At 40.1% G+C, this 27,419-nt stretch overlaps 3 protein-coding genes across 3 annotated transcripts; 2 read left to right on the top strand and 1 right to left on the bottom strand.

Moving 5' to 3' along the window:
* Positions 1-518: 518 nt before the first annotated feature.
* On the bottom strand, positions 519-5,030 carry rpl32 (ribosomal protein L32). Its single transcript, XM_062427376.1, has 4 exons — positions 4,889-5,030; positions 4,097-4,197; positions 3,804-3,985; positions 519-684 (listed from the first exon to the last, which is right to left on the bottom strand). The coding sequence occupies exons 2-4, from the start codon at positions 4,190-4,192 to the stop codon at positions 555-557; spliced, it is 408 nt and encodes a 135-aa protein (XP_062283360.1). The 5' UTR covers positions 4,193-4,197; positions 4,889-5,030; the 3' UTR covers positions 519-554.
* Positions 5,031-5,467: 437 nt separating this feature from the next.
* Positions 5,468-10,026, top strand: ssuh2rs1 (ssu-2 homolog, related sequence 1). Its single transcript, XM_062427375.1, has 13 exons — positions 5,468-5,756; positions 5,859-5,929; positions 6,912-7,010; positions 7,196-7,271; positions 7,415-7,544; positions 7,746-7,806; positions 8,242-8,363; positions 8,466-8,528; positions 8,612-8,694; positions 8,819-8,911; positions 9,054-9,159; positions 9,310-9,417; positions 9,560-10,026. The coding sequence occupies exons 1-13, from the start codon at positions 5,734-5,736 to the stop codon at positions 9,698-9,700; spliced, it is 1,176 nt and encodes a 391-aa protein (XP_062283359.1). The 5' UTR covers positions 5,468-5,733; the 3' UTR covers positions 9,701-10,026.
* Positions 10,027-10,555: 529 nt separating this feature from the next.
* On the top strand, positions 10,556-26,105 carry LOC133987612 (DDB1- and CUL4-associated factor 1-like). Its single transcript, XM_062427044.1, has 25 exons — positions 10,556-10,741; positions 11,462-11,582; positions 11,711-11,787; positions 11,878-11,951; positions 12,053-12,166; positions 13,454-13,591; positions 13,779-14,375; positions 14,741-14,842; positions 14,941-15,099; positions 15,534-15,713; positions 15,895-16,104; positions 16,265-16,434; positions 16,549-16,673; positions 17,090-17,325; positions 17,991-19,066; positions 19,177-19,375; positions 19,499-19,581; positions 20,299-20,383; positions 20,494-20,727; positions 21,391-21,484; positions 22,022-22,126; positions 22,408-22,481; positions 22,582-22,677; positions 22,769-23,042; positions 24,690-26,105. The coding sequence occupies exons 2-25, from the start codon at positions 11,470-11,472 to the stop codon at positions 24,743-24,745; spliced, it is 4,671 nt and encodes a 1,556-aa protein (XP_062283028.1). The 5' UTR covers positions 10,556-10,741; positions 11,462-11,469; the 3' UTR covers positions 24,746-26,105.
* The last annotated feature ends 1,314 nt before the right edge of the window (positions 26,106-27,419 follow it).

Raw genomic sequence — 27,419 nt, 5'->3', positions numbered from 1 at the left:
ACGCCAACACGTGTGGGAGCCTTCCTTTACTGTTTTGATGCCAGCGATATAAAAATAGCTGAGTATTGTGTCCCAATTAGCCCACCCATGTTTAACTCCCTGGTCACTCCAACACCTGTTCACATTTTAAAATGAAGTTTTCCTCTAGTCAGTTACCATACCAATTTGTATGAGTCAGAATTTAATTTGTTTTGATCCTCACATAAAAACAATGCCCTTGGTACTCAGTATGGGAAATTCTGTTTGGAGGAAAGTCAAACGTGTCTGGCATTTTTTAAATCCGTAATTGGGTCCTTAAGACAATCTTCCCTTGAATTTCACAATAGCCAAGAATAATTTCATGTTTTTGCGCCTCAAACTTACTCATGTCTAAATCTAAAACCAGAAGTGGCTTTTTTCTAGAATCATTTCAAGTCTTTTAAAATTTAATGAAATCATCTTTAACACATTTTAAGATTTTCCAGACATTTGTAAGAATGCTTCAATTATAAGTGCATAAAAATGAGCCATTAGTCAGATTTCCTTTTGAAAATTTTTTATTTTGAATAATCAGTTTATTCGTTCTCCTCGCTCCTGAGCCTGGCGTTGGGGTTGGTGATCTTGATGGCCAGCTGAGCTGCCCTCTCCACAATCAGCTTCCTGTTCTTGGAGGAGACGTTGTGGGCAATTTCAGCGCAGTGAGTCCTACAGAGAGAGACAGAGGGTGTTAGATTAATGACCAGACATTTTTAAATGAAACATGGTCAGAGTGACAGATGGGGCTGCAATTGTGTTGAGGTTTAGATTCCAAAGTATTTAACAACTGTAAAAATGTAAATTTACCATTCAGGGCAAGAGCACCAGGATCCAAAATAAACCCACACTTGTTATATTAAATCATGCCAAACAAATTAGATTATTGCTACTTAGACTAATTTAGTAAGTATGCAAACACGTTGTAAAATTAGCTTTAGTATTGCAGCAGCTTTGGTTTCATGTAACAAAATCTATTTTGTTTAATTTCATGTAGCAGTGGCAGGAATTTTAATTTGAGACAAATCACTCCTGGATTATAGAAAGAATAATTGTGCATATTTTAATATTTAAATATGCAGTACAGGAACAATCATGCATAATGACAATTTTTCAAGCCACACTGAGTTTTTAGTATTTATAAAAAGATTGCAGTGGGGGAAGTCATGACATTGAAAGTAAAAACATACCTAAAATCTAAAAGACTGAGCACCCAACCTAACCCATTCAATCAATGACAGAAAGGGTGATCTAAGAAACTACAGACAGAAGAGCTTTTGGAGATAGAAAATGTTCCATCCATTTATGCTATCAGAGAAATAATGCCCTTTTAAAATAAGTTATCTAATGACCAAATTTATTGAACCTCCTCACTCAAAAGACTGATTGAAAAAAGGGCAGATTAGTTTTATACAAAACTAGTTCTCTGAACTATTGATTCTGCACAGACTGCTTTGATAAAAAAAAAAACAGAAAATGTATCAAGTTAAAATCACTTGCACCAAATCTAAAATTAAATAGATCCATTGACAGTTTAATCACTGAAAACAGTTCACAATGAAGCTTGATGAGCAGGATTTCAGCTTATAATTGGCTTTTCTTTATCTTGAGCTGATTAGATTTTGCATGATATTCTGCATCCAATGGTAAAACACAACCTCATTGTCCTAACTGCCATCTCCATTCGTTTAAGTGCAATAACAGTAACTGGTGGCTCAATGGCAGATAGATGCAGCTTTCAATTAGTAAGGGGGGGGGGGGGGGGAATCAAACATCTCAATGGAAATTAAGTCAATATATATCTCAAAAGCTAAGATCAGTACATAATGCAGTCACTCGCTGTGTTGTGACAGTACAGAGCATGGGCAGGGTTGCAAGATAAGTTGTTGCAGAGCCTGTTATGAAGCTGATAATATCATTGCTCAGGTTGAAAAGTTTTATAGCTTCTGAATCAAGTACTCTGTCCCTATTCTTGCACCCACTGCCAAACATGCACTATTTCTCCAAATCTGTTTAAGTTCTTTCAGCATTTACCTACAAGCGGATTCCTTCAACTCCCTCTCTGAAACTAGTTGGACATTGGAGAATCTTATTTTTAACGTCTAAATTCAGACTGAATTATTTCTGAGATTAAGAAAATGAAATTAGGGATCAATCTATGATTAGATTAGCAAAAATTATCAGGATGATGCAAATGCAACATCAACAGGTTACAGATTTCAGCTGTGCTCACCTCGTGTTTAACTCAGACATCTGCATCAAAACTAAGTAAAAGTAGTTTCTGCCTATGAATAACAGAGGGATTTTTAGAGTACTAAAAAGCCCTCTGTTATTCATAGTTGATGTTCTGGTTTATAAATAAACTGACAAGATGAAAACACACACTGTCTCTGAAACCTGTGAGTGTCACATTAAACGCCACATGTTGGATGTTTAAAGTGCACGGAATGCAAAAAGGATATCAAAAAAGGAGATTCCTGGATGGGAACTTCCTAAATGATCTGTGCCACAGATTGATTCAGTGTCACTACACTACTTGGAAACATGAGGCAGATATTTGACCAGCATTTTAATCTTTTCACAGCTGCAAATTAACGCTACATGAATGAAACCATGCCCACTGGGTTGACAGTGAGTTTCATATGCATTTCTACCCAAGTACCTGGAGACTTCTAACTCTCTGGGGTTGATGATGTCACATGACATTAGAGTACTCTAATTACTATTTTTAGAATATATCTAACGGATGTATGTAGCGACATTAAAAAACTGCCCTGGCCTGCAGTGCACTGTTCAGTCAATAATGAGTCAGGAATGACTTATATTTGGACACAAAATTATAAAAGCAAAAACTATTTGTATGCATTGTTCTAATATAAACTGTCCAAACAACTCTTTACTGTTTGGTTGCTGGCAGCCACGTCGACCCTCCTCCAATCACAAGTGGTGTTATTAGGTGGTGAACCTTGTGCAAAGAGCTGAACCAATGATAGAAGTTCTGCATTAATGTGTTTCTGACATGTTAGGTGAAGTTTATTATGCCACCAACTCATTGGTTCTCCTTACATGCATACACAAGTTCATGGTGTTTAGCCACAGATTTATCAATTATCAGTTGAGGTATTGAGCTCTGCCACTGTCACTGAACCTCTCATTATCTCAGTATACTTGAGCTGAAAGGAACTTGTGGTATTCAGATAATTTAAAAACACCATCTCAAAAACTCTTGCCAGAGACAATGTTCCAGTTAAATTTTAACCAATTTCGCTGAGAAGTTTAACAGTCAATCAATCCATTCAAGTTTTACAAATTGTGAAATGCATGTGTTCTTGTAAGTTTCATTTAAATGTTTGATGGGTGCAATTTCTGCAACCATCAAACATTTAAATAACAGCTTACACACAAAATGTTGCTCAGAATTGCTGCTCTATTTGTTCAAAAAATGATCTGAGATGTATTTTAAAGTAACCAATTTACAGATTTTAATTAACAGAAATAAGGTGGCACTGAGTAACCCATTGTATTAACAATATGCAGAGCAAAAAAAGGATACATTTAGCTTCAGATAGGACTACCACAAAATTGAGAGGAACGGTTGATTGTACATTAGATGTATGCCACAGTAATTAAGATTATCTCATTAACCAGGACTTATTTTATGGAGAAGCACTGCCGTTGCGTGTCTTTCACTTCTTTTAAAACCTCAATCAAAACTCTGTTCACCTCTATTGAAGGTGATGCACATCTCAGTCTCTGTGCATCGATAATGGTCTGTGAGGTTAATTACTTACTTGTTACTCATCATCAGGATCTCGAGCTCCTTGATATTGTGCACCAGGAACTTCTTGAAGCCAGTTGGCAGCATGTACTTGGTCTTCTTGTTGCTACCATAACCGATGTTGGGCATCAGCATCTGGCCCTTGAACCGCCTGCGGACCCTGTTGTCAATACCTCTGGGCTTACGCCAGTTTTTCTGTTATGAGACATAAAAACACGTTACCCTGATTATACATGTGCAGGTATCTCTAATATAGTTCAAGTAAAACAAGCTGTCTAATCAGACTGCATTCACTCAGACTCTTACCGCAATCTTGACATATCGGTCAGACTGGTGGCGAATGAACTTCTTGGTTCTCTTTTTGACAATCTTGGGCTTTGTGAGGGGCCTGAGGGCTGCCATGGTGACTGAGGACAGAGACACACAACAAAAAGTACGTTTACAACCATGTTGGCACGCCTTGTGCGAGTTTTACTGTTGCAGCACACTACAACAACTAACAACGTGCTACATGGTACCAGGGCTTAGCATTTAGCAGGACTTAGCATTGACTGCTAGGTGAGCAAACTACACGAATTGGCAGCAACATTACAAGCCTTGAAGTCCTTGCTATTATGTTGACTCGCTACCACATTAACAGATATTAGCTCTCACTGACAAAACCATCACTGAACCAGGTATGTTTCTACTTCACTGTGGACTGAACCTCAACGTAACGTGTTGACCGACGTCTGCTAGCTAACGTGAGCTCCTGCAGTGAAGTCGATGTAGTCAAGCTTTCCGCCTCAAAATGTACAAAAAATATAAAGTTCACACACGTCAAATGTTGAAGACTATTTAATCTTATTTCATCATGTTTACTTATTGAGCCCACTGAGCAGCAGGCCTTTCTTTAACACTACAACCCCCGCTTGAACGGGACAGTGCAGCGTTAGCAGCAGCACCTCACTCCATTATACATTAAAGATGGTATCAAGTGATTAAATGGACAATCTTGTTAACCACACATTGATTGAACGACTATTATTGATAATTCGTATGTGGATGGTTAAATAATGTCTTAAAATGCTTGGATTAACATAGATTGTGTCGACTCACCCGCCGATGTAAATCCAAAAGGGACTTCGGCGACGGCGGAAGGAAAGAAAAGGACTTCCGCGGGTGTTGCAAAGGCTTATGGGTATTGTAGTTTAGTCAACGTAATCGAAACGCGGAAGTGTCACCCGTCTAACGTTCTTATATTCAGTCTATGGTCTGAACCTTTAGAGAAGGAATTTAGAAAGTATTTCTAGTCCATACAACTTATAAACAATACGAAATATGCACACACAGTTTAAAAAACAAAACAAAAACCCTGATTTCATCGCCTACCTTCTGTTAAGTCATTTTTCTATCTATTTATTTATGATTATTACTTTTACCCATTGTCCTCACGTTGACAACAAATTAACAAAAGTGAAGTATTTTACGATATTTTATTTCATTATTATGCCTAATTGTTTTCTGTTATTGTTTTAATGGCACATATGTTGTAAGCGACAACTATGACTACTATAAATAAAGTGGTCGGGGGGAAAATGTGTGAAACAGTGCAAAACGTATAATTTGAACTGTCATGCTTAAAGCTGCACACTCTCAATCTGTACGACCCCTCCTTCCTCTTTCACACACCAACAACCCATCCATAGAACGGATATTTGTGCGCACTTCCCGAAGAAGTACTGGTAAACTTAAGCACTTATAATTTATAGGGTTATTAAACTGTGTTTTTCTCGCGAGCTGTCAAGTCAAACCAATAAATCAACGCTGACCTTAACGCGAGGGCTGGAGATGTCTTAAAAGGTAAATCAAATTTCGTCTGTCACATGATTGGTGATATCACATTGGTGGTGAGACAAGCCTGAGGACTTTCGATAGTGATAGTCGGTGTCCGGCGCGTTGGTATGGAGAAACAGCCCATTAAGAGGTGAGCATCGCTTAACGTTGCTGCGTATTTAACTCTCAACTTTATCTAACATACAGCTTTTTCTCCAACATGGCCTTAACTTTCGTTTCCCGTCACTTCCAGCTACCCGAACCCAAACTACGGAGCGGCCAATTATGGTTATCCTCCTCCAGCAGCAGCAGCGGGGGCTCCTGGTAAGGATTACTAAGTTTTTGCACTGAGCCGTGAGCCACTTTTATATACTAAAAACTAAAAAGTGGGTACTAATACTATTTAGTATCACATTCGCCCACTTTTTAGCACGCTTCCGTAGGTCCGGAAACGTATTGCTGCCACCCCAGAAAAAGAAAAAAACCCCATCAGTATCACACGTTATAATATTATCACATTGTAGTTGGTCACAGGCAGACGTGGACTCCCCGTGATGTACTATTCCTACACTTTCTCCATAAATCACGGCGTCACGAAATGATCATGCCCTCTTCTGATGTGATTATAAGTGAGGCTCTATCAATGGCTAAAACATGCTGCGGCCACTTCATCCTACCATGAAGGCTACGGAGAGAGATATGTCATTGCGCAACCTAAAAGGAGTCACGAGACCACAACCTGTGCGCTTTTAAAAATGTGTGTTATGTGTGTTTGTGGATTGTGGTGGCTCCTCCTACATCAGATCAATGAATGACCCTACCTCAAGAGCTTCATCCTTCTGCACGTAGGAGAGGAAATCACACGCACACATTAGAGGTGTGGCGTCTTTTGCACGTACAGGTAACGTGAGGTCTGCTTCTCTATGGCAGCTCTGAAGTGTTGTGATAGTTGCGAGTTTTACAGAAGTTAGTTAGTAGTTAAAGGCTCAACCCCCGCCTGTCAGTCTTTAAAGTAGGTGTAAAATATCTCAGAATGGCGAATAACATGGAGGGTCAAGGTAAGTCACACACTTACTACACTGTTTTATGTTGTTGACATGAAAAAACAAAACAAACATGTCACAACCCAAGAATCCAGCTGTATTTACTTGAATAATCAAGTGGTGTACAGAGGAGTCTCAGATTCAGATTTAGATTGTTTATTAAAAGGCGAGTGATTTAACGCTTGAAAACTTAACAGGACTTAACCTTTTGAAAGACTTCATCTGAGTCATTTGACAAAACTGGTTCTTCTGGTCTGTTTTAGCAATGTTCGCCCCACCCGCAGCAGAGGGACCCAGTGCTCCTCCGGCTGGCATGTTTGACAGCATGCCTGGCTATGAAGGAACTATTGCAGGAGGAGGAGGTACAGTATTCAGTGCTGACTTTGTGGGGGTTTCATTGGTCCCACTGACAGCATCGGTGACAAGACATCTCTCACAATACTGTCACATATGTACTAAAAAGAAAAAAAGCACTGATGGATTTCTCATAGGAAAAACAATGAAACAATATGAAACAGTAATTTTTATCTCTGAATATCTGCTGTAGGTGGATTTCTGCCTCCTCCAATGCCTTCTTGCCCAGTCCCTCAGCCTCAACCTGGGCCTGAACAACCATATTGGAAGTAAGAATCAAAAATGTTCCTTTCTTTCAACATGACTACTAAAAATGTTTTCCATGATGTGTTTATTTAGGAGCTATTACAAAATATCACTTCCTCTAAATGGGCTGTATGGCTTATGTATCTCATTCCTTCACTGCTGACAGTATTCCATCTATAAGTGAAGATACTGCCCGGGACGCGTTTGTCCTGTACGTGTCCAGCAAGTGCTGCTACAGTTCAGCTCCAGCAAAGGATGGCAATATCACCAATATGGAGGCATTCAATACATATAGGGTAAAAAGAAAAAAAGTCTATCTTTGTGTGTACTTAAAACTGGCAAGTGATGATTCAAAATCAATACAATTAATGGGTTGTATGGTCATTTTAGATGTTCAATGCATGGATAACCAAAGTATATGGCAATAGAACATTTAGTATAACCAGACAGTGCAATGAAACCTGCTACTTGATATCTACATCCTTGCTTTATTTTAGTACCGCCTGGAAACCTTTACTGAATCAAGATCTACTGAGTGGAGTCATGAACCGTATAATGGTAAATTACTCTTCCTTTGTGCATATTCTGCTTAGGATCTGCAGTTAAATATTTTTTATTTATAGATTATCCTGCCTATTGTTTTGATTAATTGTTGAATGTCAGAAAATTGTGAAAAATTACCACAACAAATGTCCTTATCCCAAGTGGACATCTTGTTGTTTTGTTTGTTTTTACCAACAGTAGAAAACCCAAAAATATAAAATTTACAATTATTTACAATAAAGAAACACCGCAAAGTCTCATTTCTGATGTACTTGAACCAGAAAATGTTGTAACTTTAATGATTAATCAATAACCAAAATAGTTGGTGATTAGATAATAAGAATTAGTCAATGGCCTAATCGGTTTGTTTCAACAGTACTTTTGCGGTGCACTTAGCTATTTAGGGTGAATGCTCAGTAACAATCTAATATGTTGTCTTATTTGGATCAGGCCAGCCGGTGGATGCATATGTCCAACCACCTCCTGGGCCTTGGGATATTCAAGCTAAATCCCCCAGTTTTTTTATGGACAATAAGGAGATTATCAAGGTTCCCTGCACCTCTTCTCTCAAGGTAAATTATAACAACACTGCATAATATACATGTTTATAGAAGAAAAAGATCCTGTTATTGCTTTGTAGAGATTTTACCTGATAAGAAACATTTCATCTACAGAACTGCCATGTTTGTGTGGGAATGGGCCGAAGACCTTGCACAAACTGTGTCGGTGTTGGTAATGTAAGTAAAGTCCACAGTCCTTGTTGAAATTTTGCTTTAGTGAGATCATCTGATTATATGCTTTGTTTTCTTGTTCATACCAGAAAGTTTGTTGGGTGTGCAATGGATCTGGTTTCCGCCATGGGGACGATCGATGTAACCACTGCAACGGCAGAGGGAGGGAAAAGTAAGTGTTACCCATTCTATCTAAAATATTTTTTATAAGTTACAGTAAATTCAATTTCTAAACACTACAGTTAATGCCTTCCCTAAAAGTTACTGACAGTTAATTCCACACTCTTCTGTTACAGTTGCAACCACTGTCATGGGCAAGGATCAAAGCAATGTGACACATGTCATGGAAAACAGCAGCTTCTGGTCTACATCAGACTCACTGTGAAATGGTACTGTTTCCTTAACATTGTTTATCTGTCAAGAATGTCCAACTAATCTAATGTAACGAATAGTCTTTCTTTTATGATTTGAAGTACACCAACATTGTGAAAGTAAACCAGATTTTATGTTTTTTTATGTATATTATTGCAGGACCAACAACTGTGATAACTATGTTGTGGAACAGTCTAGTGGACTTAAGGTGGATAACCTGAGCAAGGTGTCTGGCAAGGAGCTTTTCAGAGACTCTCAGTACATGGTAAAAAAATGTGTCTCATTTTCTCAGTGGGCACAGTACATAATATTGGAGGATCAGGCTTTTTAAAAAAATGTGACAAATAATTCGAATGTCCCTGAAACAGTGACAGTGATTCAGCACTGATAAATATGTTCTGATCACCCTGTGTAGGTATACCCAGTGGTGGGCTTCCCCGACCCTGCAGTAGTGCAAGCTGCGCAGCGTCTTGTCAATGAACACCAGGCCAAGTACTCCCAGACATCACGCATTCTACAACAGGTAACAGGGCATCTACTTTATTTATGTTCAAATATTTAAATATTATAAAAAAATATCTTGTTAATGTAATGGACTGTACATGTGATAAAAGCCTAATTTTGTGGTTTTGTAACATGTCTCTATTTTTCTTATTTGTCTCCAGCGTCAAACCATAGAGCTGATCCCCGTCACCAAGGTGACCTACTCATGGAAAGGGAAATCACATATTTATTTTGTTTATGGGAATGAGTTCAAAGTCAATGCAGATGACTATCCTGCTACCTGTTGCTGCACTGTAATGTAATTACAGCCATTGTGTATGAAGGTTTGTCATCATCCAGGCCACTGGATATTCAAAGTCACCTTTCACAAGTCACCTTTGCTTAAGAATTAAGTCGTTTGTATTGTTAATTCTTATTCTTGTATACATGCATCACAGAAAGCCTGATACAATATAAACCATAATCATATCACATTACCCTTAATCTTTTTCTAATCCTTCTAATTTTTTAAATGATCGCAAGAAAAGTATTTGTTATCTAAATATTATATTTTTGCAGCAATATTGTTATATGTAATGTACATTTTATTGTTTAAAAATTGATCTACAGTATATGATTAAATTGTATTTCTTTTTTTTTTTAAAGTGACAAAAATAATCAAAACTGTTTATACGTACAAAATGTACAGAACTGTATACATTCTGGGAATATATAACAAATACAAAGAAAAGTAAGTGTATACGTAAAGAAAATGTACATATTACAACTACAAATTAACACTAGGGGGATGGGGATAAAGATTTTTAATGTAGCACAATGTGTTACAGTTTTAATTGCTTTTGGTTTTAGAGAGGATTGAATGGAATAAATGTATTGTTTGATTTCATTGCCAAATGCAATAAAGCATAGTTTCTTACCTGTAAATTTACATGAATGAATATGGAACTTGGCCATCATAAGATTTATCATGTACAAATGAGACTTTTTATGAGTGTTATTTTCCATGAGACCAAACAATACATTCTTCCAAATTAAATTAAAACTTTCAGCAATATTTACAACAATAAATTCACAAATGGGCAATGTTTTTTTTTTTGGTCAGCCGTTTCGTCATTAAAAGTGGACCGTCGGTCGCTCAGGAGATGACGTATGGAACGTGTTCGCCATAATGATAATAAACCGTCAACACAAAGCTACAACAAAACACATTAGGTTTTGGTTGTGAGACGTCCATCGATAACGAGATAGTCACCTCTGCAGCAGTCAAGTGTGGACAAATATCGGTGGATACAAGTATTTGCAGATTTGGCAAAAACCAAAGAAGAACTGAGCGGAAGAACGAGGTAAAGTTAGCATACGAGCTAACTAGCCAGGTTTACCTGTGCTGGTGCTAGCTAACAGCTTACTGCTCGGTTACATGTTCACACAGGCGCCGGGTCTTAAAGTGAGGTTTGAATCGGACACAATAAACTGTGCATATCTGGGGGGCATAAGTTTAAAGTAAATTATTAGTGGCAACTTGGAGAATGTCGCTAGCGAGCTAAATAGCTGAGCTTCCTTGTTTAGCCAGTGTTGCTAACCAAACACCGCAACAGGCAGAGCTGCTTCCTACACTGTAACACAGCAAGCATGGGGTAGTAGTGAAAGTGCAGGGGCAAATATTGCATTTCATACCGAAACCGGGAAAGTTGCTTTAAATATTTTAAGCAGTGCTCTAACTTTGAACAGTCGTGCTTGTATATGTGTATTTGACAGTTGCAACTCCCAGAGAGAAGTCTGCTGCACCTGCAGACAGCAGCTGTGTGAGGGGCAGTGGAGCAAGTCTGTGTTTTTATTCTCTCGACTTTAAAGAAATATAATTTCTGACCGTCTCAGCCGGTTTGAACTGAAGTCATACATGCGATACATCTCGGTGGTGTTTTTATTGATTTTTTATTATTAAAAGTCACAACATACTACTACACACTTTCTGCCGTTGTCGTCTGTAGTGTATCAGATGAATGAGGACAGGAAGTGTAAAAATGCATGAATAATAAATTAAATACTTACTGCCACCCTGACAGACAGTGTTATGGCGTCAGCATCTGCCAGTGTGGACTCCAAGGCAGAGCTGACTGCTCTACTGGAACAATGGGAGAGAGAACAGGAAGGCAGCACACAGGAGCTGGTCAATATCATCACCAAGTGAGTACTTATATCTAATGTTAATTTATTTATTTAAAAAAAAAATGTTGAGCTAGTTCCATAGATTGTATTTAAGATGATTGAGACTAAACGAGTGGCAAAATGCATTGATGCGCTGTAACTTTCAGAATCTCAGAGCTTGTTGAGAAGGAGACAGAGGAGTACCACAAAGCAGACCCAGATCCTTTTGATGATCGACATCCTGGTATGAAAAAAAATGAAAACGGAACACTTAATGGCAAGAATACTGGATATGTAAGAGTGTTGTTTTTGACATTTCCCTCTTGGCCACTAGGGAGAGCTGATCCAGAATGTGTGCTAGGGCACCTGCTCAAGATCCTGTTCAAGAATGACGACTTCATGAACACAGTAAGAATGGATGGACTGAATGAAGACTGCTGTCATAATATATAAACAGCCTTTTTATTATCTTAGCTGGAATATAATTTTTTTCTGTCTTCCCTTTGTAGCTGGTGAATAGCTATGTGATGACCAGTAGAGAATTTTCTCTCAATGCAGCAGCTTGTCGCCTGCTGCAGAACATCATGCCTGGGCTGGAGACAGCTGTGGTCTTTCAGGAGAAGGTACTTTATTTCTAACTTCATTATAAGACAACAGCATTTAGTTACTTCCCTGTTCACACTTAGTGTTTCATTGATATCGGCTTTTATGTTAACCTGTATGTTCTTTTAGTTTTCCTGATGCTTATTGAACATGGCAGGGTTCAGGGTTTAATGGTACATTAAAGGGTAGGCTCAACATTTTTCTAGTGTGTTCTAAAGTAATAGACATTAAGTGACATTAAGAAAACAATGTATGTGTTGGGGGGCAAAAATCACCTCCTTCTGTGCAAAAATGTATTTTAAAGTTTCCCTGAAGCTAATATGAAGCTATCCAATTAGTCAAATCAACACCACTGCAGCTGAACAGGAACAAACTGTCTGTTTAAACACAGAGGGATTTGTGTAACTTTATTTGACTAACTCAGACTGCTAAAGCCTCATATTATCTTTAGATACAAAATGTTTTGTATTAACTTAAAATGTCCCCCCATCACTTACATTGTAAGCCCATTTGGAGGGAATCTGCTAATGGTCAGTATGAAAGGGAGGGATGATTACAGCAAACAAAACCTATTTGAATGTTCATTTGGGCATCTGACTATTGTTTGAAGACAGACATGAAAAATTGTGAACCCACCTATCCTTTAAGTAATGCACATTTACACGCCCTCTACTGGTGACATTATACACTAGTGTTTAGCATTCTGACATGAATAATCAAGCCAGCAATCATATCAACAACAATGAGAGAGCTGCATAGAAAAGACTTCTCATTTTGACTTTGAATGTCATGGGGCAGAAGGTAGAGGCAGGTAAATGTTAAAACAGAATAGTGTTGTTAGAAGTAAGATTTGAAAAGCTGCAGAAAGCCAAGTTATCACTGAGTGATTCTGTGAGTTATACTGACCAACAACCCCGTCAATCAGTTGTTTAAAAAAAAAAGTGTTTGTTTTACAAAAGTTGCAGTTCAGCCTGCAAGTTAGTTGTACTTTGTCCATCGCTCTGTGAAAACAGACTTTTGGACATAGATAGATAACGGTCACTTGACTTCTATAAAAAGATACAAGGTCTGTATTGAACAATCTGCAATGTAGATGTGTTCATTCAGAACCATTTTTGTAATTTTTTATGGAAAATATTATTTGACCAAAAAAACGAAAAAACAAAATACACCCACCAATATACACTCTAAATGTTTATTTTTCATTTTCAGATTAAGAATTGGTGAAAAAAGAAAAAAACTTTGATAGAGAAAAGAGTGACAAATGTTCTAATGTGTGTTTCATCATTATCCTTTGTTCTTCCCAGGAGGGCATTGTTGAAAGGCTGTTTAAGTGGGCTCAGGAGGCCGAGCAGCCCCTCAGAATCTATGCCACAGGCTTGTTGGCGGGAGCCATGGAGAACCAGGACATAGCAGCCAACTACAGGGAGGAGAACTCTGTTTTGGTCAGTAGGGGATGCTGCAGTCTTTAATGTGAATTTTATATTAATGAAATATGTGAATTTTTATTATTTCGAGTGATAAAACTTTGTTATCCCACAAAGCATCACAGCAATTTGCTCATCATCAGTAGGTTGGTGGTGTGAAGTATCAACTGTTCATCAACTTGTTTTTCATGCTTTACTTTGACAGGTGCCTTTGATGCTGCATCGGTTGCGCGAGCTTCAGGATAAGGATGCTGAAAACAAAAGGGAAATCAAACGTCCTAGCCCCAGGAAGACTTTGGGTGAACCTTTGTTACCTTTGGACGAGGAGACTGTCGACGGAGGCTTTGAAGAGAAGTCCTTCACACCAGAGAGAAACGGGGCTGAAATGGAGGGGACAGGGCAGAACGAGGATGGCGAAATTCCCTTTTCAACCATTGAGCCTGAAAACGAGCTTTCGTTTCGTTTCACCTCTCCACATAAGACCAGCAGCCGTGCTAACTCGGCTGTTAAAACCATGATGAAGCCCATATCTGCCCTGGGTTCACTGACACACCCAGGCATGTCTGATGGTAGCAGTTACCTAAAAAGGAGGGCAGAGAGGGAAAGTGGCAGGACCTCAAAACAGAAGTTAAACTTCTCTCTGCCAGAGCCAGAGAGGAACTTCAGTGAGCTTTCCAACAGTAGCTGGTCTGAGATGAGCCCCTGGGTGATTGGCAACAACTATCATTTGTACCCTCTGACCCCAGAGATCGAGCAGAGACTCATCCTACAGTATCTCACTCCTCTTGGGGAATATCAGGAGGTTGGTCCATTACCATCAGCCTACACAGTGTATAATAAAATATGCAGTGTGTATAGCCGCTACTTTGTTTATCACTCCAGGCGATGTATTTGTTCTAGTCTTTTCACAGACTTCCCAGCAGATGTCAGCCTTCCTTAATTATGATTAAAGAAATGATTCTGTTTTGATGCTATGAAAAGATTATGCTGAATGGCCACCTCTTGCATTTTGACTTTATAGAGGAATGTTAAATAGAAGCAGGCATAGTTTTGGATGGTGAACCATAATTTGTCGCAGCTAGTCATTTAGAGATTTTCATAGTAAAGCAAATTGACATGACTTATTTATTTATTCTCTATACCAATTCCTCCTCCTTCTACCTGTAGCTCCTGGCAGTATTCATGCAGATGGGAGCTCGTGAGTTGCTTATGCATTATATGGATCTAAAGCAGACCAACGATGTGCAGCTCACCTTTGAGGCTCTCAAGGTAACATCTCTGTTCTGCACTTCAAGACCTAACCTTGGTAACGAAACACACGGTCAAGCTCTTCAGACTAATTTATCTACTTTTCTCTCGTCTCACAGTACCTGGCTTCTCTGCTGCTGCACAAGAAGTTTGCTGCAGAGTTTGTGGCTCATGGAGGAGTGCAGAAGTTGCTGGAAATCCCCAGGCCATCTATGGCTGCTACTGGAGTGTCGCTGTGCCTCTACTACCTTGCCTATAACCAGGATGCCATGGAAAGGGTACAGAAAGACCCGCAAGATGCAAATACACAGTGAAATCAGTAATATTGCCACAATTTGCCAACCAGAATTTTCTTGCAACTTTTTGTGCATGTGATAAAGACAAAATGTTGACGTTCAAACTGTTTGTAGCAGCTAGAGGTTGGAAAATTGTTGTTATATTGTATTGTGATAAAATATATCATCTGGGTATTCCCTTGATTATCTTAATATTTTAACTGAACAATCTGTTCCATATGAGTGAAGAGTGAATTCATCTACTACTTGATGTCATCATACCCACATTTATAAATCCTCATCGTCAAACCATTTATTGTTAGTTCAGACAGTACATATACAAAAAAACAACAAAACATTGCAATTGCTTTTTAATTGCTTTGTAGCTCTATTGGCAGCTCATATTTGTATTCACTGGTGTGTCCTCTCCTCTAAAGGTGTGCATGTTGCCCCACTCCATCCTATCCGATGTTGTTGGTTACACACTATGGCTGTTGGAGTGCTCGCATGCATCCGGCTGCTGCCACGCCACCATGTTCTTCTCCATCTCCTTTTCTTTCCGTGCCGTCCTGGAGCTTTTTGACAAGCAGGACGGGCTCCGGCGCCTTGTCAATCTGGTAGGACAAACCAGGAGTTTTTCCTGAAGTGATCCACACTGTAACCACATTAACATAACCATCTGTATTATTCATAGAAAATATATTTGAAGAACGGAAAATACTGAGCTGCCATTGCAGTGTCACAACATGTCATAACAGATGCTGATTGCATACTAATATATGATATCACTGTTTCCAGATTAGCACGCTGGAGATCCTGAACCCTGAGGACCAGGGAGCGCTGCTGAGTGATGATGAGATTTTCTCCAGTCGGCAGACAGCCAAGCACACCTGCATGGCCCTGCGCAGGTACTTTGAGGCCCACCTGGCAATCAAGGTGGAGCAGGTGAAGCAATCCCTGCAGCGCACAGAAGGGGGTGCCCCCATTCACTCCCAGCCCTACTACAAGGTATATAGAGGACAGTGGTTAAGTGACAATTTTATGAATGGATTTATTAATCTAAACATTTAAAAATGAATGTTTCTGTTTATATTTTAACTGTAAATTAGATTAATTTTAGAGTTTGTATTACAGTAGTGACCCTTTGTGTTGTTGTCTCATGCCCCAGGCGGTCAGCTACAGTCGTGAGCAGGTGGTGGAAATGATGGAGTTTCTGATAGAGTATGGTCCACTTCGACTGTACTGGGAACCAGCAGAAGTCTTCCACAAACTGTCTTGTGTCCAGCTCCTCCTGCAGCTCATTTCCATTGCCTGTGACTGGAGGACCTACTATGGCAGGTATGGACCACAGTAATACTCTTAATTGTCTAAAATATTTTCCTCTTTAAAAGAAACTGTTTCCACCCTCAGATGTTGAGCATCATCATCATCATCATGTTTCTGTTCATGCAGGAGTGACACAGTGAGGTATGCCCTCGACATCCTGAGTATACTCACAGTTGTTCCAAAGACCCAGCTGTTGTTGTCTGAGGCTGTTGCTGTTCTCGATGAGGGAGGATCCACCGTTTCCAGTGTTGGTAGGTGTTATCAGAGTGTGATGTTATTTCAGCTAAGATCCATCTATCAAAACATGACTTTTAGTCCGAAATTCAATATAATATGTTCATACACAAGTGTTGTGTAATATATGAAACGAGAAAGTTAAACAGGGCTCATAAAAAACTACAAAATACCAATAATCCCTAAATATGTACATTGTCCTAGAAGATTTCATGGTGTGAACATCAAGTTGAGAATTTGCTTTTTGGAAATGCAGGGCAATAAAATTTAAATTATTATTAGCCTCAACAGAATGTAATAACATGCAGCGGCTTTGTATTTAAATTTTTGTTTATTTCATAAAACCTGTGCCCAGCTCTGCTTAGAGAGTGCACATCTACAAGTATTATTTTTCTGCAAGGTTTGTCATTTAACTTTTGTCTTTTCCTCTCAGGAATGAGTATAGTCCTGGCGGTGGCAGAGGGAGAGGTGTTTGTGAATGATGCAGAGATTCAGAAGTCAGCTCTGCAGGTCGTCATCAACTGCGTCTGCGCTCCAGACAAACGCATATCCAGCATTGGCAAGTTCATTGCAGGCACTCCCCGTCGTCGCCTGCCCCAGCAGACCAAAGCCAACGAGAGTGTGCTCACTAAAATGTGGAATGTGGTGCAGTCCAACAATGGCATCAAGGTAGGGTTAAATTATACCAGTGACCAAAACCTTGTGATTTTTATTTTTTAAGGCTGTGCTTGACATTTTTTACAGCATTTGACAAAAGGTGACTGCAAAGTATTGAGTCACTCTGTAAGTTTTAGAGTCTGAAGTTGTGCCAGAGCATCATGACAGGTACTCTTAAGTGCTCACTGGTCAACTGGTGAGTGATGAATGGTACATGGACTGGACCTTTTGTCCAGAGAACAGTGAAAAGCCTTGCATTCACCCAAAAACACACACATTCATGAACCAAATGTGGCAGAGCTGCTCTGCAGATGTTGAACATTGCAGAAGGAAAACGGTAAATAAATTATGACATGCCAATTTCCAGCCAGTGAGAAAAGTTTTTGTTCAGGAATGCCATTACTGTAAATTGTGTGCTGCCTGAGCAAGGAATTGTGTGATAGCAGTTCCTCCAATGCTCTTTTGAACAATAATCATGTGTTTCCCTGGATAAAAGAGATTAAATGAAGTTCTGAAGCACTTTTCCTTCATATTTAGAGAATTTGTCCACCTCTTATGATGGCTGCTATTTAGACATTACTGGGTCATTTTACACAGTTGGGAGCCTTTCTAATGCTTTTCAAACATGGCCTTGGTTCTGTTGCTGTTTTATTTTGAATTCTGAATCTGTCCTGTAGGTGCTGCTCTCCCTGCTGACAGTGAAGATGCCCATTACAGATGCAGATCAGATCCGAGCTCTGGCCTGTAAGGCTCTGGTGGGTCTGTCTCGCTCTAGCTCCGTTAGGCAGATCATCAGCAAGCTGCCTTTGTTCAGCAGCGGACACATCCAGCAGCTCATGAAGGAGCCTGTGCTCCAGGACAAACGCAGCGAACACGTCAAGTTCTGTAAGTTTGCAGCTGAGCTGATAGAAAGGATCTCTGGGAAGCCTTTACTGATCGGTACAGACGTTTCTCTGGCGTGGCTGCAGAGGGCCAGCGTGGTCGCTCAGTCCAGGATCTCCTTCCCTGAGAAAGAGCTGCTGTTGCTTATTAGGAACCACCTTGTGGCCAAAGGCCTTCACGACACAGCTACCACGCTCACCAAGGAGGCAGAACTCCCAATGGCATGTCTGTCTCATTCTTCACATTCAACGTCTGCTTTCCCTCCTGTCGCTCCTCCGCCCACTGCCTCCCCTGTTGCCACCCTGCCCCGTACCCCACGGCTGGCCAACGGTGTTGTGTCAAGACTCAGCAACCATACCTCTCATTCGACCACCCCCGGATCCAGCCATCCACAAACTCGCCCTTCTACATCACAACCCACTGGGTCTTCTTGTACTGCTTTCCCCTCAACGTCTGTGCCCCACTGTAGCAATGGCTCGCCACTGATCGGCCGGATTGTTTTCTCTCGCGAACGGCAAACAGGGTGTGGTACAGTGAGCTGCAAGAAACCTCGGGTGCTGAGGCAGAAGTCTGACCATGGTGCCTTCAGCCAGAGTCCAGCAATGAAGAAGCAGTTTGACAGACACCTACCCTCCCCACCTGCATTAGACAGCATCATCACAGAGTACCTGAGGGAACAGCATGCACGCTGTAAAAACCCTGTCGCAACCTGCCCGCCTTTCTCTCTCTTCACCCCGCATCAGTGCCCAGAGCCCAAACAGAGACGCCAAGCACCCACCAACTTTACATCCAGACACACACGAAGAGTTATATATCCTAAATACGGAGGAGTAGACGGAGGGTGCTTTGACAGACATCTCATCTTCAGCCGGTTAGCATCCAGACTTTCTGTGGTGTTAATTTGACAATCATTGAGAAATTGGATTACTTGATCGCCCCCCTATCATTGATTCTCTGCACTCTGTATTTTCCATTTCCCAGGTTCCGTCCCATCTCAGTGTTCAGAGAGGCTGATGAGGATGAGAGTGGATTCATGTGTTGTGCCTTCTCTGCTCGTGAGCGGTTCCTGATGCTCGGGACGTGCACAGGGCAGCTCAAACTGTACAATGTGTTCACAGGGCAGGAGGAAGCCAGCTACAGCTGTCACAGTTCAGCCATCACTCACCTGGAGCCCTCACGGGTCAGTAGAGAAAGCTACCAGTATATCAACAGTTTTAGATCATGTCTAGCTGTTGTTGCTGAATGTAATCTTACCTGACCTCTAACATGTAAGACATTTAACCATCATATTTTTTATTTTTAGGATGGCTCCCTGCTTTTAACGTCAGCCTCCTGGAGTTACCCTCTGTCTGCACTGTGGGGCATGAAATCAGTGTTCATCATGAAGTAAGTGATGTTTCAACAAAAGAATTAACTCATTGGTCGCGCAGGTGGTCGAGTGGTTAGGGCGCATGCCACATACGCAGTGGACACCAGTTCAAATCCCGGCCAGAGGACCTTTGCTGCATGTCACACCCCCCTCTCTTCCATGATTTCCTGTCTCTCTACTGCTAATAAAGGTGTCTAGGCCCGAAAAAATCTTTTTAAAAAAAAAGAAAAAAGAAGAAGAATTAACTCATATTTTTACCAGCTACCTGGTTGCTGATACAAAATGCATTTTCGTGAGTAAAAATCCTAAATATTGAAACACGTAGTGCAAAATTTCCGGAAACCACTTGACTGCTGTCTAATCAAAGACTATTGATCAACGGTTCAATTAGGGACATGTTTGTGATCCAACTGCCTCCATGTATGTGGTCTCCTCTGCCCAGTGTTACAGCAGCTTTATGCTGTCAAATGAGGGAGCTGCCGCAAGAGGATGACATGCTGTTTAATTATGCACGCTAACAGCCTGAGGGCTGCAGTCTTCAGTTCATGGAACACAAGCACTTGGGCTTCATTCATCCACACAGTTTAACCAAGGCAATACTGGGACTCTGTCGATTGATTCAGAATTGTTCTACAATGTCTTTACGCAATTGTAAGGTTTAAACTGCTCAGCTTTTATATTCAGAGTGGCTCCATGTTTTCGATTAAATGTCCAAATGTTGCTCTTGTCTTCAGGCACTCCTTTCTGGGTGACCACTATGTAGAGTTCAGCAAGCTCTCTCAAGATCGTGTCATTGGAACAAAGGAAAATATAGCACGTGTACGTATATTAGTATTTTTTTAACCATGACCATTTTTAATACAGAAAAACATGACCCGTCAGTTTAAGTAAACAGGTGAATGCTCACATTCAGCCCTTCTCTTTGCCAGATTTATGACATCCAGACAGGTCAGGTAACTCTGACTCTGAACAACCCAGACCTGGCCAACAACTACAAGAGGAACTGTGCCACTTTCAACCCCACAGACGACCTGGTTCTGAACGACGGGGTGCTGTGGGACGTGCGCACAGCTCAGGCCATCCACAAGTTTGACAAGTTCAACATGAACATCAGTGGTGTTTTCCACCCCAACAGCCTGGAGGTCATCATAAACACGGAGATTGTATCCTTGAGTCTTGAATACTTTGGTTGAGCAGGAGGTAGCTGGACAGTTTTTGTAGCTTTTAAGCAAATAGTTGTTGTTTTTTTTGTCTTAACTGGGGAGTAAAGTAAAGTACAAACTAAAGATGCAATTTAAGGCCTTACAGTACAGTTGAGTGCATCAACTTTCGTTGCATAGATGGTTCCAAATATGCTAATGAAACGTTTGTTTTAGTCCTCCAAATATACTCTTAATGGCTGCTGCGATGAATGTTTGATGAGTACATTTTTAAGGATAGAAAAGCACCGTGAGGAAAAAAATGGTGCTGCATTTGAGTAGCATTCATTCAGTCTTTTTTTTTAACTATAATTGTACATAATAAACAGCTGATATTGATCACATTATTGTGGTTCAAAGAGGGCATGTTTAACATTGGCCTTAGTAGAATGTTTCATAAATCTGATCAGGACAAAAAACTGTTGTGTCAGTGATCGAATTTGTAGTAACTCAAAGGACAGGATGACTATTGGGCTTTTATTTCTCTGCTAAACATTAAATATTTATTGCACTAAAAATTGATTTTACTACCCTAGGGATAGTTTTAATCGCTGTGTAATTAAATTCACAGCATATTTAGTCGACCCAAATGAAAAAGAATGTAATGATCCTTAGTCTGAGCTTCAGTGGGATCTGCGGACTTTCCACCTGCTACACACAGTTCCTGCTCTGGACCAGTGCAGAATAGTCTTCAACAACAATGGCACTGTCATCTATGGAGGTAAATACAAAATCCGATGCATCATGGGAAACGTAGAACAGTCAGTCATCAAGCCTACAACTCACTTCACAGTCAGTGCAAGTGTGTGAAAGATGTTTTTGAGTGGAAGGCTTGTAATTATGAAGCAAAGGGAGCATGTGTGTATTCGGAGAGAGGTGTGAACGGAGCCCGCGTGTGTGTGTGTGTGTGTGTGTGTGTGTGTGTGTGTGTGTGTGTGTGTGTGTGTGTGTGTGTGTGTGTGTGTGTGTGTGTGTGTGTGTGTGTGTGTGTGTGTGTGTGTGTGTGTGTGTGTGTGTGTGTGTGTGTGTGTGTGTGTGTGTGTGTGTCAGAGTCAGTCAAAGCCATATGGGCAGAAGGCTCGGTGGACTGGCAACAGAGAGAACCAGCTGGTTCACACCACCTCACAGGAAGAGCCATGGGCGTGCCGTAATGGCTCTGCCCGTACAACAAACCTGTGAGCTGCCTCTGAGCCAGAACCATCCCATGCCATCTCACTGTGCATGGTTTTTATTTTCCTGTGGCTCTTTATTTTTGCAGCAATGTTGCAGGCTGATGACGAAGATGACATGATGGAGATGCAGATGAAAAGTCCATTTGGTTCATCATTCAGGACCTTCAATGCTACTGACTACAAACCAATTGGTAAGGCTTCATACCCTCACCTCACCTTAACTGAAATTTCCTCCATGTTGTTGTCATGATAATGAAGTTTTAGCTTGCAGAGTTTTTCTTTGTCCTATTTTAGTGTATACATGTATGCATTATATTACATACTGTAGTAGTAATCATGTTTAATTATTGTAATTAAATGGTCATGTAAAGTAATTAAGAGTATCTTGAGGAATAGATAAAATGTTTTATTTATTGAATTGTAATATTTGTAAAAATTGACAACTGGCACATGCTATTTGCTCTGTTCTCAGCCACTATTGATGTCAAGAGGAATATATTCGACCTTTGCACAGATACAAAAGACTGTTACCTGGCTGTGATCGAGGTAACTACTTGGCATCTTTAAAATGAAACTATTTTGGCAAGGGTTGTGACGATATATGTGTGTGAATGGATTTCCTTTTCTTCTTCAATCTATCCCTTAGAACCAAGACTCTGTCAACACTGACACGGTCTGCAGGCTGTATGAAGTTGGCCGGCAGAGGCTTGCGGAGGAAGAGGAGGAGGACGAGGAGGATCAGGTTCTACCATTGTTCTTTTTGTTTGTATATAACAGTATCCAAATAAACAAAACTGACTTGACCTGATCTTTTTCTGTCGCTGGTGTACCAGGAGGATGAAGATCAGGAGGAAGACGATGATGATGACGATGACTCCGACGATGACATCGACACTGATCCCCTCATTGCTGAGCTAGAGAATGAGAATGGTGGAGAAGATGAGGACGATGAAGAAGAGGACGATGGGAACGATGAATTCTCTCCTTCTGATGAAGAGGTGGCACGCCTGCTCGAAGAAGACGTTGACGTTGGGGATGATGACGATGAGGATGACAATGATGAAGATGACTCTGATAATGATGATGTTGATCTGGATGGCGACAATGGTGAGTAATTCTTCAAGTGAACTATGTGGGGGGTGGGGGGGGGGGGGGGGGGGTCTACAGGTTCTTATGGTAAATTGACTGCATTTAAATAGCGCCTTTCTAGCCATCAGGGCACTCAAAGCACTTTTACACTACAAGCCACATACACACACACACACACATGCACACACACTCATATGCTGATGGCACAGCCTTTGGGAGCAATTTGGGGTTCAGTATCTTGCCCAAGGAAACTTCAACATGTGACTGGAGGAACCGATCTTCGTATTAGTGAACAACCTGCTCTACCTCCCGAGCCACAGCTGCCCCTTTACAAAGGATTAAAATGTTTGATGCAAGTCCTTGAAAGGTCTTCAGTACATAATTAAATTTTTGCCTTCTAAAATGCAGATTTTAAAATGTAACTTCATCTTTGTGTTTAGCCAGGAAATACTTTAACTTTAGGATCTGACACTGTGATCGTCATTCTTGATTTAATCTTAGTGTGGTGATAAAAATGTTTGTTACTTTTAGGCATTGGATAGCTTTATTTAGATCGATTTTTGCGAGTTTTTGTCATCTCTTTTTGTTTTGTACAGTTACCATGGTTACAAGTGTTGAACAAGCACTGTGTACTTGTGCACACACTGTGCTCATGTAGTATTACAAATGATATGTTGTGGCCTAATTCCATACTACATACATATAATTGTGTACACTATATACTTTATTCTAGTCTTTATAGTATACAGTTTCTTGCAGTTTTAAATTAGCAGGAAAATAATGCCATGCACTGTTTGAAAGGCATACAAACTGAACTGTCACTTAGTCACACCAAACAAAAAACAGTAACATGTACTCTCGTATGCATGTATTGCCTTCAATTGTTTCAAAATGCTGCTGCTAGGATTATTACTGGTTCAAGAAAACAAGATTATATATCTATTCTGGCCACCTGTTCATTTTCACATTGATTATAACATTTTACTGTTGGCCTTCTAGACTTAAATATACAGGCCACTTATTATATCAAAGATGTACTAACCCCTTATGTGCCTGGATGCCTTAGATCGGCTGATAGTGGCTTTCTGGTTGTCCCAGAGCCTGATTGGTGACTAAGGGCTATCAGGCTTTTGCAGTACAGGTCACCAATGTCTTTTTGATGTATACAGGTCATTGAATGACTTTTGTCCATTTGTTTCTTAAACATTATCATTATCGTATGAAACTTTTCATTTTATTTAATACATTTCATCATAGTTCTTGTTTTCATAAGTTACTTTTTCATTTAGTTTTAGTCTCATTTTTTTCATTGAATACTTTTTAGTTTGCATTGGCGAAATGAACACTGGTCCTGATTTGCTGTCTGGCTTAAATGATGCAACGATGCTGATGTTTGTTCCAGTTTTGAGATTTTCACCATGTCTGGTCAATGTTGTCTTTGTCAGTGGATTTTCAAAAACGCTGTCTCTGCATGTTTCAGGCGTTGAAAGAATGACAGAGTACCAGTTTAAGACAGAAAAAAAAGATTATAAAGCTATTTCACGTTGTGCCGAACCTCCTTTTATTTTTGCCATTTTGGCAGTTTTACTCCTTATCCACTGACATATGTAGCATCAAGTCTGTATCAACACATTTCTAAGCCTGTTTCTGTCTATCAAACAACAGACAGCTCCGACAACTCTGACCTTGAGGATGACATCATCTTATCCCTGAATGAGTGAGGAGCGATGGGCGTCTGGGACGGAGCGACCGGACAACATGTCAAGACTTCTGCCTCATAGATATTTGAGCTGCAGAACAGGAGGCAAGAAGAGAGGATGATATCAGCAGATAAGGTGGGAGATAACTTGGAGCACTGCCAGTTTGAAACAGTAGGTGTCTGCACACTGTGGGGACTCTGAGTGACAGGACCAACGGAGATCGAAAAAAAATAACCACACAAAAAACGGTGGGCAAAAATGATTGTATATGATATAGTTTTATAAAACACGAGTGAGCTTGATGTTGAGTGAAATGGCCAGTGTGCAGAGGTAGTGAAGAAAAGTTTTATATTTTATCATATTGACGACTCTTTAAATGAGCCTCTCCATTTGATATCGACTCACTCATTTTGTAAGCCTCTTTTTGGTCACAGATTAGTCTTTGTAGGGGAAAAGGCTTACATTGCAGAGCTGTGGGTCTGCATTCGTGTTGGAAAGGACGCAATGCATTCTCAAGCCCGGACTTCGCCAGAACGCCTGGAAAAATCACCAAAAAAATAAGAAAAAAAGTATTGAATTAGGCAGCTAATGTAATGCACAAACATGTTGCCGATGGTTCATCAAGCATTAAACCCACTGTCAGGTTTTACTTTAATATGAACTGATGACCAAAATGCCACACAGCAGTGCCATTCGTGAACATCGTCTCCTGATTTCATTATGTAAATAGCAAAGTTAAATCAGCTTGGTGCTCTCTGAAAGAATCATAACTAGTGTGGACACTGTTACAGAAATATTGACGCACCTGCTCAGTGTCAGCACATAACATAATGAGGCTTTTACAGGCCCCTACCATTGTTTTCTCTCACATCTTTTCTTTAATGAGCCATGCAAGGATTCAGGTTTAGTGGATGTTACGTGAAAAGAAGGCTGGGCTTTGTGCTGTTGATAACGGCAACGGTCCAACGGTACCGTGAAATTTTAAAGGTTACTTAAGACTACAATAGTAGTGTACAATGTGGTGTTCTGTCAATACAGTGAACTTCAACCCTTGCAATAAAAATTATCTGGCTAAATCCTGGAACGACAACTTGGGAGGATTGGAAATATAAAATAATGGTTAAAAACAGCAAAAACACAACAATATTTTCATTGCTAATTTTGTGTTTCCAGGTGGGTTTAAAACAAATGCCTAGCTTTGCACACTTTTTTGAAAGCAGTGCAAACATGTTATGATTTCTCATATTTTTGCCTTGTATGTATTCATTTTGCTAGTTTTCTTTTATGTAAGGAGACTATCGCATTGAGTTTCTTGAGACAGTTAATGTACAGCTTGTATGTATCTAAAGGTATTTTTCCTATAAATAAAACTTCAAATTTAGTGTTGTGTTGTTCTTTCATTAAGTGTGAATGATGCTTGAAGCCAGTAGTTTTTATAAGGTTTTATTACATTGGTCTGTTAACATCTGTGGCTTTTAAGAAGTCACACATTTAAGGAAGAAAGCAAAAGTGCATGTATTAAGGGAAACCAGGCCAATGTTAAGGTCTGATAAACACGAAGCATGATTGTTATTGGCACATGCAAGCAAGAAGGAAGCAGGAACCTTACTGTTAACATTCATGGGATTTTATGTTAATTCTATCAACAGTGGGTGACAATAGTAAGGCAAAATCTTTATCTGATCATCTGTAAACTTGGTTTTGATAAATTCACCCCATGTGAAGTGAGATCACAGCTTTCCAGGCTGCTTTCAGGTGAGCTTAGAGACGACCTCCAATGGAAAATGTGCATTTGTATTAAGAATGATCCCTAGCATTGTTTAATCATATATTAGTTGTGCTATACATTTGTGAATGTGAATAATTGCATATTTATGAGATATTTTCACTACAGTTTCTATAAAGTGACATTACTCAGGTCTCTTGACTGTTGAGTTGTGCATGCGGGGATTTGCCGTTAAATTTTCCTGTAGCCTCCCCCACAGTTAATTATAGAGCACATTAAAATAGTCACTAGAACCACATTAAGACGGATCAAATAAATCTTCTAAATTGTGTGTGTGTGTGTGTGTGTGAGCGCATCCATGTGTACAGACAGTGATTATTTGTACATGCAGCACAGAGCGCATGAAACGTATGTTCCTGAAGAGTGTAAAGAAATAAGAATATGTGTGTGAGAGTGAAGACAGGTGATGGAGGAGTTGGTAGGATGTGGGTCTTATTACCTCCTCTGCTGGCTCTTATTGTCTGCTGGCTTTGGAGTGTTGAAACAGATAGCAGCTCTCACTGTATTAGGCAATCCCTGTTTGCAGTGTACCAGTGTGTCATCCTCACAGTGCAGCTGCATCAGAGCAGGAGCTAAATGTAGCCACAGCTCTTCCCAAGTTGAACAAGTGAAATGCTGTCAAATCTTGTTTTTTTTTTGTCATTTAAAATACTCTTTGAGCTAGTTATGTTCCATTTGCATGCAGTAGTGTCACCTGAGCACATCCTCAGCAAGTATATTTATTTTTTCCCTCTAACATGTATTATCTGGGATGCATATTTAGCTTATAAAACGCCCCACACTCCTCCGGCTTTATGTATGTGATTGGAACACCGCCCACAGTGTTCCACTTGAAGTAATAGACAGATGGGAGTCAGTCACAGCGTTGCTATGATGGAGAGAAATTACCCTGCTGAATACGGCCCTCCC

The sequence above is a fragment of the Scomber scombrus genome, chromosome 10, assembly GCF_963691925.1.
Source record: "Scomber scombrus chromosome 10, fScoSco1.1, whole genome shotgun sequence".
Taxonomy (NCBI): Eukaryota; Metazoa; Chordata; class Actinopteri; order Scombriformes; family Scombridae; genus Scomber; species Scomber scombrus.
The sequence above is the reverse complement of the archived record's forward strand: the minus strand, read 5'-3'. Positions and strand labels throughout refer to the sequence as shown.